At 37.6% G+C, this 14159-nt stretch overlaps 1 protein-coding gene across 1 annotated transcript; it reads left to right on the top strand.

Moving 5' to 3' along the window:
• The first annotated feature begins 10252 nt into the window (after positions 1-10252).
• On the top strand, positions 10253-13678 carry LOC100267263 (cucumisin). The gene is made up of 10 exons (XM_010664243.2): positions 10253-10407; positions 10502-10590; positions 10719-10816; positions 10897-11034; positions 11126-11228; positions 11311-11827; positions 11921-12240; positions 12339-12450; positions 12833-13046; positions 13152-13678. The coding sequence occupies exons 1-10, from the start codon at positions 10315-10317 to the stop codon at positions 13676-13678; spliced, it is 2211 nt and encodes a 736-aa protein (XP_010662545.1). The 5' UTR covers positions 10253-10314.
• Positions 13679-14159: the final 481 nt, after the last annotated feature.

Raw genomic sequence — 14159 nt, 5'->3', positions numbered from 1 at the left:
CCCTTTGAGGCAAAATGGTTTCATAGGTACCGATAACCATGTCTAGACTTGACTAGTTCAGATGACACTCAAGATGTGAGATGCCCTCTAAAAAAACAATTAACCAACTCAAGATCTTAATTATTTTGCCACACGTAAAGTTAATATTCCGTTGTTAAAATAGTACAAATTTAAAATTTCCATGCATGTGTGATGATTGCCAAGAGAAAGAGTGGAGTCGCCATGTGAACCGTGGAGAACTGGACGTATATTCGCCCAGGGCTCATTCTATCAGCGCCGTCCAATGTAAAATTTGACTATGTCTGTCCTATGTGGTGTACAACTCCTCATATACCGAGTTTTGGGTCAAAATGACCCATTTATTAAAAAATAAAATATAATATATAGTCACTTTTAAAACTTAGGTTTAAAATGACCCATTTAATTTTTTTTCTAAGTAACACTCAATAATCGGAAAAAAAATAGAATGAATTTTTTAATTAAGAAGATAAATATTTCTTATGTGTCTGTTTTCTTTTGTAAAAAAAAATGTGTTTGTTTTATACTTTTTTTTTTATAGAGTTTTCTTTATATTGTCTCAATGCTCATGATGTTTAGTGTCTTTTGTTTTTTTGTTTTAAATAGGGTTGCTAGGGTTTAGAAGGTATTAGAATCAAATCAAACTCTAAAGCTGTGTTTGATTTCAGAAAAATTTGAGAAAAAATGTGAGGGAAAAATATGGAGAAGAAAAGTGGAAGAAAATGATAAGCCCAGAAGATCCTATCGGACCCCGAGGCCCAACTCACGCTATATGGACTGATGTCCATGTTCAGAAGCCAAGCCCATTTTTCCTACTTCAACATCATTTCCTTTTATTGTATTTGCTGGTTTAATATTTGTTGGTTTACTTTTGTTTTAGGGCAGTTATTAGCACGATTGCAAGTCATGGGTAGTGGGTGAATGAGTCTTCTACAGACTCGGACACCATTAGCTTCATTTCAGTTGTTTATTTGATGTATAACTTTGGAAAGAAGAGAATGGAAAAGGGGATCAGAAGTTAATGAATTTGTGGTTCATTCTCACCCAAAGAGAATACTTTCTTTGTGTTTGTTGTGCTTGTACTGATTGGGAACTATCATTGGTATCAGAACAGGTTCATGACGACAAACAAGGAACGGATCAAGCTTCTAGAGGAGAAGCTTGGAGGAGTTCAAGAAGGAATGCAGCGAATGGAGGTGGGAATCACCGACAAGGTCCAACGACTAGAAGAAACTATTGCAAAATTATCTGAAGCATTCCTCTCAAGCAGAGGATCACCTAGCCATAATAATTATCAGCAAGAAGGATCCCACCGAACCAACCGGGATACCGGCAAAAACATCCGGCCATTTTCTTCCAAGATTGCAAAGTTGGAATTTCCAAGATTTTCTGGAGATGACCTGACGGAATGGCTCAATCGTGTGGACCAGTTCTCCGAGTTTCAAGAGATAGCCGCTGATCAAAAGGTGCGTCTAGCTTCGTTCCACCTCGAAGGCGAGGCAAATCAATGGTGGCAGTGGTTTCGAAAAGCATTCGTTGAAGGACAGGGGAGTATCTCGTGGGAAGCCTTCGAAGATGAAGTAAGGGCTCGTTTTGGACCCCCTGATTTTGAAGACTTCGATGAAGCGCTATCCCGAGTGAGACAGACGGGAACATTGCAAGACTATCAACGGGAATTTGAACGGCTTGGGAATCGAGTTTATGGATGGACCCAAAAGGCTCTTGTGGGTACGTTCATGAGAGGCTTGAAACCAGAGGTAGCTGATGGAATAAGAATGTTCAAGCCTCAATCTGTGAAAGAGGCAATTAGCTTGGCGAAAATAAGGGATGATCAGCTTGCGAGATAGAGGTGATTCACACGGCCAAGTGTCGTACGAGCTTTTGTTCTTGTAAGTAACCCCAATCTTCCCAAGGGTTCCACACAAGTGGCAATCAAAAGGCTGTCATGGGATGAGATGCAGAAACGTAGAGCTCAAGGATTATGTTTCAACTGCAATGAAAGGTTCACCCCTGGACACAAGTGTCAAGCACCACAGTTGATGCTCCTAGAGGGCTGTATACAGGAAGATGAAACACCAGAGGAAATGGGAGGGGTAAACACGACAAGGGAAATATCCGAGATTGAGGAAGATGACAACGGAAAGGAGCCTGAGATCACTCTACATGCACTAACTGGATGGATTGTATTGAGAACAATGCAAATTAAGGCAATTATTGGAGCACATGAGGTGGTTGCCTTAATCGATAGTGGATCCACTCATAATTTCATCAGTGACTGAGTAGCCGAAACGCTTCGTTTGCCCGTGAAGCCCATAACACCGTTTACTGTCCGAGTTACCAATGGGGAAAGATTATCTTGTAAAGGGAAATATGAGAAGCTCACGGTTAATTTACAAGGTAATGAGTTCCACCTCGACTTCTTTTCTGTGCCCTTAAATGGTTTGGATATGGTGCTAGACATTCAGTGGTTAGAGACGTTGGGTTCAGTAGTTTGTGATTGGAAAAAGCGAACCATGGACTTCATTTGGGAGCAACAGCCTAAGAAACTCCAGGGAATTGAAATTCCACCGATCCAAGACACCACATTGCAGGGCTTCACTAAGGACTTTCGACAACGACAAGCTGTGTTTGCTTTATATGTTCAGCTCGAAGGACAGCAGAACAATGAGGAACTCTCATCAGATATGCAGGCAATGCTGGAGGAATATTCAGATGTCTTTGTTGCGTCTACCAGCTTACCACCAGCACGCGAAATTGATCACAAAATACCACTCAAAGACGGAACCGAAGCTATTAATGTGAGGCCATATAGGTACGCATATTTCCAAAAAACTGAGATTGAAAATCAGGTTCAAGACATGCTCAATGCAGGGTTGATTCGACCAAGCACTAGCCCCTTTTCTTCTCCAGTACTGCTAGTGAAGAAAAAAGATGGCACATGGCGATTCTGCACAGACTACCGAGCATTAAATGCTGCCACCGTAAAGGATCGTTTCCGAATTCCAACAGTAGATGATATGCTTGATGAGTTACACGGAGCTGCATTTTTTACTAAGTTGGATCTCAAGGCAGGATATCACCAAATACGAGTTAGCACCCCTGATATTCCTAAAACTGCTTTCCGCACTCACAATGGCCACTATGAGTACTTGGTTATGCCATTTGGGCTATGCAACGCACCATCTACATTCCAAGCAATAATGAACTCGATTTTTCGACCGTATTTGCGGAAGTTCATCTTGGTGTTTTTTGATGACATTTTAATTTATAGTCCGACATGGGAGCAGCACTTGGAGCATGTCCAACTTACATTAGCCATCCTTCGGCAACACCAATTCTACGTCAAGATGAGCAAATGTGCATTCGACAAACAAGAGCTAGAGTATTTGGGCCACATAATTACACATCGTGGAGTCAAAGTTGATGAAAAGAAAATTGAAGCAATGGTTGCTTGGCCAAGACCCTCCAACATTACCGAGCTCCGTGGATTCTTAGGCCTCACCGGCTACTACTGCAAGTTTGTTCAAGGGTATGGATTAATAGCTCGACCATTAACTAACCTCCTCAAAAAAGGGAAGTTTCAATGGAATGACGAAGCGGAAGCGACTTTCTTAGCTTTGAAACAAGCCATGACATCCACCCCCACACTAGCCATGCCAAACTTTACCGAATCTTTCACCATTGAAACGGATGCATCGGGAAACGGAATTGGCGCTATTCTAACTCAACAAAATAGACTAATTGCCTATATGAGTCGAGCCTTGGGAATCACTAAACAAACTTGGTCAATCTATGCAAAGGAAATGCTAGCCATTGTGGAAGCAATACGATTGTGGAGACCATATTTACTTGGCCGCAAATTCTACATCAAAACCGATCAACGAAGCCTCAAATTTTTCTTAGATCAGCATGTTGCAACTCCGGAGCAGCAAAAATGGGTGGCCAAATTACTGGGATATGATTATGAAATCATATTTCGACCGGGTGGTGAAAACTCTACTGCAGATGCTTTATCTAGGTGGCAAGAAAGCCCATTATTGGCTGCTCTTCATTTTTCAGAAGTGGATATTTGGAAGCAGATCCGCGAGGCCTCTAAATCAGATTCCTATGTGCAACTTTTGGGAAAAAAGGCAGGTGATCCTCCTCATGGCAACTTGACTTGGCGTGATGGTTTGCTGCTTTACAAAGGGAAGGTTGTGGTGCCTGCTGATCACTCCTTAAGGGCTAAATTGTTGTATGAAGTTCATGATTCTAAAGTTGGAGGGCACTCGGGGATCCTTCGAACTTATAGAAGATTGCAGCAACAATTTTATTGGCCAAAGATGCATAAAGTTGTTCAAGAGTATGTCCAGAAATGTGAGGTATGTCAACGCATTAAACCAGAGACCAAGGCACCGGCAAGATTATTACAGCCCTTACCAATTCCTGCACAGGTTTGGGAGGACATCACTCTTGACTTCATTGAAGGGTTGCCCACTTCTCATGGCAAAAACACAATTCTGGTGGTCGTCGATAGGCTTAGTAAGTTTGCCCACTTTATTCCCTTAACTCACCCATTTACGGCCAAAGTTGTTGCAGAAAACTTTATTGAGGGAGTTGTCAAACTCCATGGAATGCCATGTTCCATCATTAGTGATTGCGACCCAATCTTCATCAGCAAATTCTGGCAAGAATTCTTCAAGCTCTCCGGCTCCAAACTCATGCTCAGTTCAGCTTACCATCCACAAACAGACAGCCAAACTGAAGTTTTTTAACCGCTGTGTTGAACAATATTTGCGCTGCTTCGTTCACCAATGGCCGCGAAAATGGAGTACTTATCTCGCTTGGGCAAAGTATTGGTACAATACCACCTACCACGCCTCAACAAAAATGACACCTTACCAAGCTCTTTATGGCCGCCTTCCACCACTTATCCTAGCCTATCCGGAGGGCCTTTCCCCAGTTCATGAAGTGGATCAAACACTCCTGCATCGTGATGAGCTGCTCCACCAACTCAAGACAAATTTAGAGATTTCCATGAACCGAATGAAGCAACAAGCCGACTCCAAGCGAAGAGATATCCAGTTCGTAGTTGGTGATCAAGTCCTATTAAAGCTCCGTCCATATCGTCAGCAAACAGTCTTCAAACGAGCTCATCAAAAATTATCCAGCCGCTACTATGGACCCTATCCTATTTTGGAGAAAATCGGAGCAGTAGCATACCGCCTGCAATTGCCACCTACAGCTCGAATTCACCCGTGTTCCATGTCTCTTTGCTTAAACCATACAATGGCATTCCAGCTGTCACTCCACTTGACTTACCTCCACTTGCAGATAATGGCGTCATAACCCTTGAACCTCAACAAATACTTGATACACGATGGATTAAGCGAGGCGACACCTTCATGGAAGAAAGCTTGGTGCATTGGAAGCATCTACCCCATGAAGAAGCCACCTAGGAGTCCATGGATACTCTTTGCCACCAGTTTCCTCATCTGATGCTTGAGGACAAGCATCCTCTTCATGGGGTGGGCAATGATAAGCCCAGAAGATCCTGTCGGACCCCGAGGCCCAACTCACGCTATATGGACTGATGTCCATGTTTAGAAGCCAAGGCTATTTTTCCTACTTCAGCATCATTTCCTTTTATTGTATTTGCTGGTTTAATATTTGCTGGTTTACTTTTGTTTTAGGGCAGTTATTAGCACGACTGCAAGTCATGGGTAGTGGGTGAATGAGTCTCCTACAGACTCGGACACCATTAGCTTCATTTCAGTTGTTTCTTTGATGTATAACTTTGGAAAGAAAAGAATGGAAAAGGGGGATCAAAAGTTAATGAATTTGTGGTTCATTCTCACCCAAAGAGAATACTTTCTTTGTGTTTGTTGTGCTTGTACTGATTGGGACCTATCAGAAAAGAAAAAACTAAGGAAAATAAAAAGTGAATTTAAAGTTAAAAAATTCTTTTAGTATACTCCTTTAAATTCATTTAACTTATTTTCTTTTAAATTAAATAATTTTAAAATACATGAATTTCTAACTAGTTTGAATTATATTTGAATTCCTTCTTGAATTAATTTTTTTAATAAAAAAATAAAGATATTGGATCAACTCAAAGGTTAAAAAAAAAAAAACTATCCTCAAGTCTATCATCATATCGTACCATTTAATATTTAACAATCCAAATTATCATTTATCATTATAATTTAAAATAATAATTTCTCGTTAAAAGAATACAGTATCTAACAAAAATAAGCCCTAACCATCACTCACGTGCTTTTAATCGATTATGAAATTATTTTATAAATTGTTTGGTAGAGAAGAATACTTGGCATGGATCATGACACCGTTACATGTTGTGTGATGGAGCATGCCAAGGACAATGGCACACGTCATGACATACATTACATGCCTTAACTTGTGTTAGGGTGTGTCATGACACATATTGTGACACACGGACTATACCATGCATGGTATAAGCCACGACATACATCAAGGGAGAATTTTTCTCAATAGTATAATATGTTCAATCGGAATAAGTCCATATATTTTCATTTTTTAATTTTATTTTATTTTTAAAATAATTAATAAATTTGAAAACTAATAGTTAAAAACCATTTTGTCAAGCACAAATATACCTCTTCAATGTAAAGTTTACATAGAAATGAAAATGAGAATGGGTGAGAGGTATGGAATAATTGGGAAACTTTACTAATTAAATTTCCAAATACCTCTTTTTCAATCATTACTTTTTGAATTTCAAACTTATAGACGTTGTTGGTAGAAAAAGGAAGGTTATTTTTTCCTGAAATTCTTAAAATTCAAATGAAAAAAAGGTTCTCTTTCTACTAGATTTATTTAAAATAATTTAAATATAAATAGATATTATTATCTATTTAATAGAAAATAAAAATAGAAATAAAAGTAATTATAATTTGGGATTGTATTTATAAAGATCTATATTAAGATTTGAGATAACTTAAGAAAGATTTGAAATATATTGCGACATCTACAAAAGAACAAATATACACAAAATTGAAAAAAATAAAAAAAAGGTGCTTGAACTTTCAATCATAATTATGGTGGCATGCATATATTAATTAATTGTGTGGGTTGAAATAATGGTTAGCTTCCCCTAATTGAGGTGGCAACTTGAGTAGGTCATCTCATATATTTATTTATTTTTGTAAAAAAACTTTAAAAATAAATAAATTTATTTAACGTAAAATGTCTCTTTTTTTGGTTTTTTGTTTTTTTGACAAAAATAATAAGCAGGTTTGATGTTCAAGGACTATTTATGAATTTTTGTACAATTTTACACCTAAACCCTCATAGGTTGAAATTAAAAGTTGGTGGTTGTGTGGTTCAATTTTATGAAGAATTCATGCCCCGATTTAAAAATAAATACATATTGTTTGGTAAGACCATGTGATAAAGAATGTTGATTGTCGAAATCATGTCTACATATATTATTTGGTAAGACTTGTAATAAATCATGTCTACATGTAATAAAGTATGTTAGGGGTCAAAATCATGTATTTTTGAGGTTTCAACAAACTTGAACAAAAAGAAAATAAAAATATGCTACCGTGATTAACTATGAGATATAGGATTTGTGAATAATAATAATAAAAAAAATTATTTAATAGATGAATAATTTAGTGAATAATTAATTTAAGTTTCTTTATTAAAAAAAGAAGAAGAAGAATATACATTAAAAACTATGGACAATAAGGCTTTGAAAATAGAAAATCAAGTAAATAAATAATTTTTTTCTAAAAAAGAATAATATTTATGAAAGAATAAAGATATATGGAAAGCATGTTTACAAAGTAAATTATTTATTTATTTATTTTATAAAAAGAAATAATATATAATAAAGAAATATGAAAATAGATGATTTAGAGAAATATGAAAATTAAAGAAAAAGTAAATAAATAAATTATATAAAATTTGTTATATATATGAAAAATAAATAAATATGGGAAAGAAGATGGACTGAAATATGAAAATAGAAGGTTTAAAATTTAGAGTAATGGGTTTAAAATTTAGAATAATGGATAAGACATTAACAATATACGAAAACAAAAGGATAAAAGTATGAAGAAAAAAAGATTGAAAATAATATTTTATAATTCCACGTATTAAAGAAAATTTAAATATATGAGTATTTAACGGGGAAACAAATCTCCAAACAAAGTTTTAAAATTTAGGGAAACTTGTGTTCTTATGACAGTTGTGGTAATTTGTGACTAGAAAATATAGCATTTTGCTGAGCATTCTGTTGTACAAGGTTTAATACTAATTGTTCCCACTTCATTCTTCTATATGTCCTACCATTAACTTTACTGATTGCATTTAGAGACTTTATAAAGGCAAACTAAAATTGAAAATTGAAAATTTAATACTAATCGACTCTTTTAATAGTTGATATTAATCGACCGAAAATTGAAAATTAGAGCAAACTAAACTCATATGGTGACTGGTTTTTGGCCGTTGGATGAGTCAAAAGTAGCCTCAATAATCAACCTGCAATAAGCCACCTTCCATATAAGCCTAAACAAATAGGCTGCAAGCCAAAAGTAGTCGCCTGTCACAAAACAGTTAGTTACACCAATATATCTATGCTAAAATAACTCATTGTTTGGGTTGCAGTGGATTCGGAAGAGACGAATGTAAAAAGTGAAAACCATGGTGAAGAAGAAACCCCGAAATTCAAATGCTCCAATCGATTTCACCTCTGCAGACTTTGGTAAATTCAATTCTCAACTGTGCCATCATTCTCCTTTTCTTTTCTCTCCACTTCTTTTTGTTCTGTTTGCATTTTCTTGGGTGAGGGTGTTCGTTTTTTGTTTTTTGTTTTTTTTTTTGTTCATTTCCCTCTATTTGGTTGTTGAGAAAATGGACGAAACGAAATGAACGTTCCATTTTTTTCTTCAAACTAGTGAGAGAGGGAGGCAGAAGCACAGTTTGAATTTACTGTATAGTTTTATGAGGTTGGTTTTAGTGGAACTTTTACTATGATAGAAAATGCAAAAATTCGACTTTTAAGTTTGCGTTGTTATCTCACATTTTCTTGGGAGCCAAACAGTGGGTGAAGTGTGGATTGTAACCTTAAGCTTCAAGAGGTTCATTTTGGCCCTGAATTAGGGTTTGGCTATGCTAGTATTGTTTGGGTTTGATGTGCAATTAATTGCGTTATGACAGAAAGCTATTTAGATTATTCAAAACATCGCTCATGTTGGCGACACATGGTGGCACATCTACATGCTCAGAAAAAGAGGATGACTAAACATGAGATTGAAGAGATAAAGAAGATCTCTGAATTTACTACGCCATGTTTTGCATCTTTATCTCTTCAATCTCATGTTTAGTCATCCTCTTTTTCTGAGCATGTAGATGTGCCACCATGTGTCGCCAACATGAGTATACATTGCCAATATAGTGGAGTTGTGAGTAGATTTATGTTAAATTTAGGTTGGAAGTAGTATTGGGAAGTAATGAAATGAACGCTTAGGTACTTGCGGGATATTACAAAAAGTGATTCTACTTCAAAAGGAGCAAGTTGAAATTACTTGGATATATAAAATTATAATCCAAGTATATTTAATTATTCTAAATAAAGAATGTTATATATTTATTAATGACTTGAATGAAATAAAATATCATTTTAGTAAAAATTGTTATCAATTCTCACAATTGGTGGGTTCCAACTAGAAATTAATCAATACATGTAGTTGAACATCAAGGCTAAACTATTACCCAACATATGACTTTATCTGCATATATGATCCAATACCGCATGGCAACTGACAACACACTTTTACTTCTGTTCTTGCTTCTAGTTTCTGAACCACAATGATATTAATTTGTCCAAAATACTACTGATTGACTTTGTTACATTGCTGGTGATAGGGAAAATATATAGTTTGATCAAGGTACTTCAGATAAATCTTAGCCAAGTTAATTTCCACTCACTGACTCAAATCCGGCCTGGTCCACCTGGTTGGTCTCCTCTTCCACCTTGTAGAAACAGGTGAAGTCTCCAAAGCAATGTAACAGCAGACAGCTTCACAAGGAGGAAACAGAGAAAAACGAGCCGATTATTACGACAACCACACCCAAACCCATTCAAGGGGTTGTGCTAGGCATGTTTCCCAACAGAGAAAATCCAAGGACGAGGTAATTATGATAGCCGGCTTAGGCCAACTCTCATCCATAAGAAATACATAGGCCAGATCGGTATTCATGCATATAAATGACCTTAGAGTTCCTATCATTTGGCATAACCTGCCTGCAACTTACAAACTAAACACCATGGCCAAGGGTAGACAGCTGATCTCTCTTCTCTACCCTTTCTTTCTTGCAGCGTTGGTGCTGAACTGCCATGGTTATGAACAGCAGAGAAAGGTCAAATGCTTACACCTCTTCATAACTCTTCATATTCGATCCCTTTTAGCTTTTAGTTTCAAGAATTACAATACTATCACTGTATTTGTTTCAGGCTCATGTTGTGTACATGGGAGATCTTCCAAAGGGAGATGCATCAGTTGCTTCGACACACCACAACATGCTAGTAGAGGTCCTTGGCAGGTCAGTCATAATAGTTATAAGAAAGAAAGAATGGGTTCATCTTAAACCAAGAACACAGTGTCTTTACATTACTATAGATTATATGCATATTCTGCAATTAGTAAAACATTTGAATTTCTTGAGTCCAGTTCATCTTTGGCAAAGGAATCGCTCCTTCACAGTTATGGACGGAGCTTTAACGGATTTGTGGCCAGACTATCAGACGAAGAAGTGGCAAGAATTGCTGGTATAATGGCCATTGATCTCGAGCTAACATAATAAATCTAGTCTATGTTTTTCACTAATTTGACTGCTTTTGAGTTCTAGATATGGAGGGAGTAGTTTCAGTGTTTCCCAACACCAAAGTGCAACTTCACACTACAAGATCATGGGATTTTATGAGCTTTCCAGAACCCCCTATGGGGTCTTATGAAGGAGATGTTATCATTGGAATGCTAGACACAGGTGAACTTGAAAATAAGACTTGAGTTAATCCTACAAACTGATGACATGATCTTCAGAAAAGAAATCATAATCCATTTATGCAATTATGCAGGAATTTGGCCGGAGAGCGTGAGTTTCAGGGATGAAGGATTTGGTCCCCCACCTGCAAAATGGAAAGGGATATGCCAGACAGAAAATAACTTCACCTGCAACAAGTGACCTCTCTCTCTTGTTCTCTCAAGTTTTTTATTTCTCATCAACCTACTGGTTCAAAGCTGATGAAGATATAATTCACAGCAAGATCATAGGAGCGCGCTTCTATGATACTGACAATTTGGCCGACCCTCTCCGTGATACCAAATCACCAAGGGACACATTGGGACATGGGAGTCACACTGCCTCAACTGCAGCAGGGAGAGCAGTGGAAAACGCAAGCTACTACGGGATAGCCAGCGGTATTGCAAGAGGCGGAGTTCCAAATGCAAGGCTGGCCGTGTATAAAGTATGCTGGGGAGGAGGTTGCAGCCCTGCAGACATTCTAGCTGCTTTTGATGATGCAATAGCCGATGGAGTCGACATTTTATCAATTTCCCTGGGTTCTGAAATGCCAGCCGCATACAACAAGGAACCAGTGGCTATTGGGTCTTTCCATGCCATGAAAAATGGAATTTTGACCTCTTGTTCTGCAGGAAATAAGGGGCCATATCGGAGACAAATTTCAAACTATGCCCCTTGGGCTTTAACAGTGGCTGCTAGCACCATTGACAGGAGTTTTGTTACCAAAGTGGTGCTTGGCAATGGACAAACAATTCTTGTAAGCCCTTCTTCATTCAAATCCATTCACTAGTTTATCAATCTTATCTGAAACAAATCATTTTTCTTTCTCTTCATGTCTGGGAAAATAAAGGGAACTTCGCTCAATAATTTCCATCTGGATGGCACTTCATTCCCCTTGGTGTACTCGGGAGATGCAGCAAATATAACCTCAGCTATGAGCCCAAACATCGCAGGCATCTGCTTCCCAGGAACTCTAAGCACACTCAAAACCAGAGGAGCAGTTGTCCTCTGCAATATCCTCTCTGATAGTTCGGGTGCCTTTTCTGCTGAGGCTGTAGGCCTCATAATGGCCTCACCATTTGATGAAATAGCCTTTGCGTTCCCTGTACCAGCAGTGGTGATCAGCTATGATGACCGATTGAAGCTAATTGACTACATCAGAACGACAGAGTAAATAACTGCAGACCAATTTGGTTCTTCAAAGGTATAAATTCTCAGAAACCTCTTCCAGAGTAGTTCTAATGAGGGTTTTGAATTTTTTTTTCCAGATATCCTACTGCAACTATTCTTTCTACTGAGACAACGACAGATGTCATGGCTCCAACAGTTGTCTCCTTCTCCTCAAGAGGTCCTAACCCTATTAGTCCAGATATTCTCAAGGTATGCAGCAATATTGTGATATCTCATTTGAAAAAGTTTTTGACAATATATATGCACAGACTCCTCTTAAGGATGCAAATGTGTTTTGAAACTATGAGGGTCCATTGGGCACAAAGCAGAAAATATTCACAAGAGCTATTGGAAGTGGGCCATTACAAATGCTATCATGAAATGATTGTAATATCCCACCTATATAAGAGGACAAGTTTCTAACACTATATATAGAAGCTCCTCTTAATCAAGTAAATGCTTTTTAATACCGTATGGATGGCTAGGAGCAGGTCGTTACCACTGAGGGGAATACATCTTTCAACATAGTTTCTATGCTTCATTGTCCTTAGAGGATGATATAAGACTGACATCTTTGAATGTATAAAAACAGCCTGATGTAACTGCCCCTGGTTCAAACATTCTTGCGGCCTGGTCTCCCCGTGGACTCTCTTCAGTCTGGGTGTTCGATGATAGGCAAGTTGACTACTACATCATCTCCGGCACATCCATGTCTTGCCCTCATGTCACTGGTGCTGCAGCATATATCAAGGCCGCCCACCCAACATGGTCTCCTGCTGCTATCAAGTCTGCCCTCATGACTACAGGTGACTAAAAGTTCTATCTGATCTTCTCTTTTCTTTTCATTCTTGCTCTCCAGCTTTTTCCAAAACACCATATGTTGAGAAATTGTTCACAATCTACGGCTACAGCTACAATCATGGACCCAAGGAAGAATGAAGACGCTGAATTTGCCTATGGGTCTGGGCACATCAACCCAGTGAAGGCAGTGGACCCTGGGTTAGTCTTTGATGCAAGTGAAGCAGATTATGTGGATTTCCTATGCAAACAGGGTTACAACACAACCCATCTAAGAATGATCACTGGGGACTCTAGCGTTTGTCCAAGTAATGAACCAGGGAAAGCATGGGATCTCAACTATCCATCATTTGGTCTCTCATTGCTAGATGGAGAGCCAGTCCAGGCCAGCTACCTCAGGACTGTAACCAATGTTGGGTCACCCAACTCCACTTACCATTCACACATAACAATGCCACCTTCTTTTGCTGTCCTTGTGGAACCACCAGTTCTAACATTTTCAGATGTTGGGGAGAAGAAATCATTCAAAGTGATTATAACTGGATCGCCAATAGTTCAGGTGCCTATCATCTCAGGAGCTATTGAATGGACAGATGGTAATCATGTAGTAAGAACTCCCATAGCAGTCTTTCAACAATAAACCTTACGTGTTTGCACCTTTGGATGACTACCCGGAAAAGAAGAACTCCCATCCATTCCAAGGTTCCACTATCTACCACCAGAATGGAATTTTTGATGCCATTAAATTCTAGTCTAGAAGTTTAGTGTTCCTTTTATTCAATCATTGTATAAATAATAAATATTGTTTAAATAACTTGTGATGCGACCACTAATTCCATCACTTAATAATCCATTACGGAGCACAATTTAGAAGAAGATATAGTATCAAAGTACTATTTAATAAAATATTAAATACAAAATTAAAAAAATACTTTTATTCAAAAATAAAAATTTTATTGTTTTAAAAATAAATCAAGATAACGTCAGCATGAAAACAAAAAGTGATAAAGATGGATAAAATGAAAAAAAAAAAAAAACAAGGATATTAGATAGATTTTATATAATATTTTTTTAAATAATTTTATTAAGGACATTTAAAAGTAATTATTTTTTATTTTTCA

The sequence above is a fragment of the Vitis vinifera genome, chromosome 16, assembly GCF_030704535.1.
Source record: "Vitis vinifera cultivar Pinot Noir 40024 chromosome 16, ASM3070453v1".
Classification (NCBI taxonomy): Eukaryota; Viridiplantae; Streptophyta; class Magnoliopsida; order Vitales; family Vitaceae; genus Vitis; species Vitis vinifera.
Note: the sequence above shows the minus strand (reverse complement) of the source record. Positions and strands in the feature narration are given on the sequence as shown.

Coding starts and splice junctions, on each gene's coding strand:
- LOC100267263 (XM_010664243.2), top strand. CDS start 10,315: ATGGCCAAGGGTAGACAGCTGATCTCTCTTCTCTACCCTTTCTTTCTT. Junction 10,591..10,718: donor CTAGTAGAGGTCCTTGGCAG/GTCAGTCATAAT, acceptor TCTTGAGTCCAG/TTCATCTTTGGCAAAGGAAT. Junction 13,047..13,151: donor GTCTGCCCTCATGACTACAG/GTGACTAAAAGT, acceptor CTACGGCTACAG/CTACAATCATGGACCCAAGG.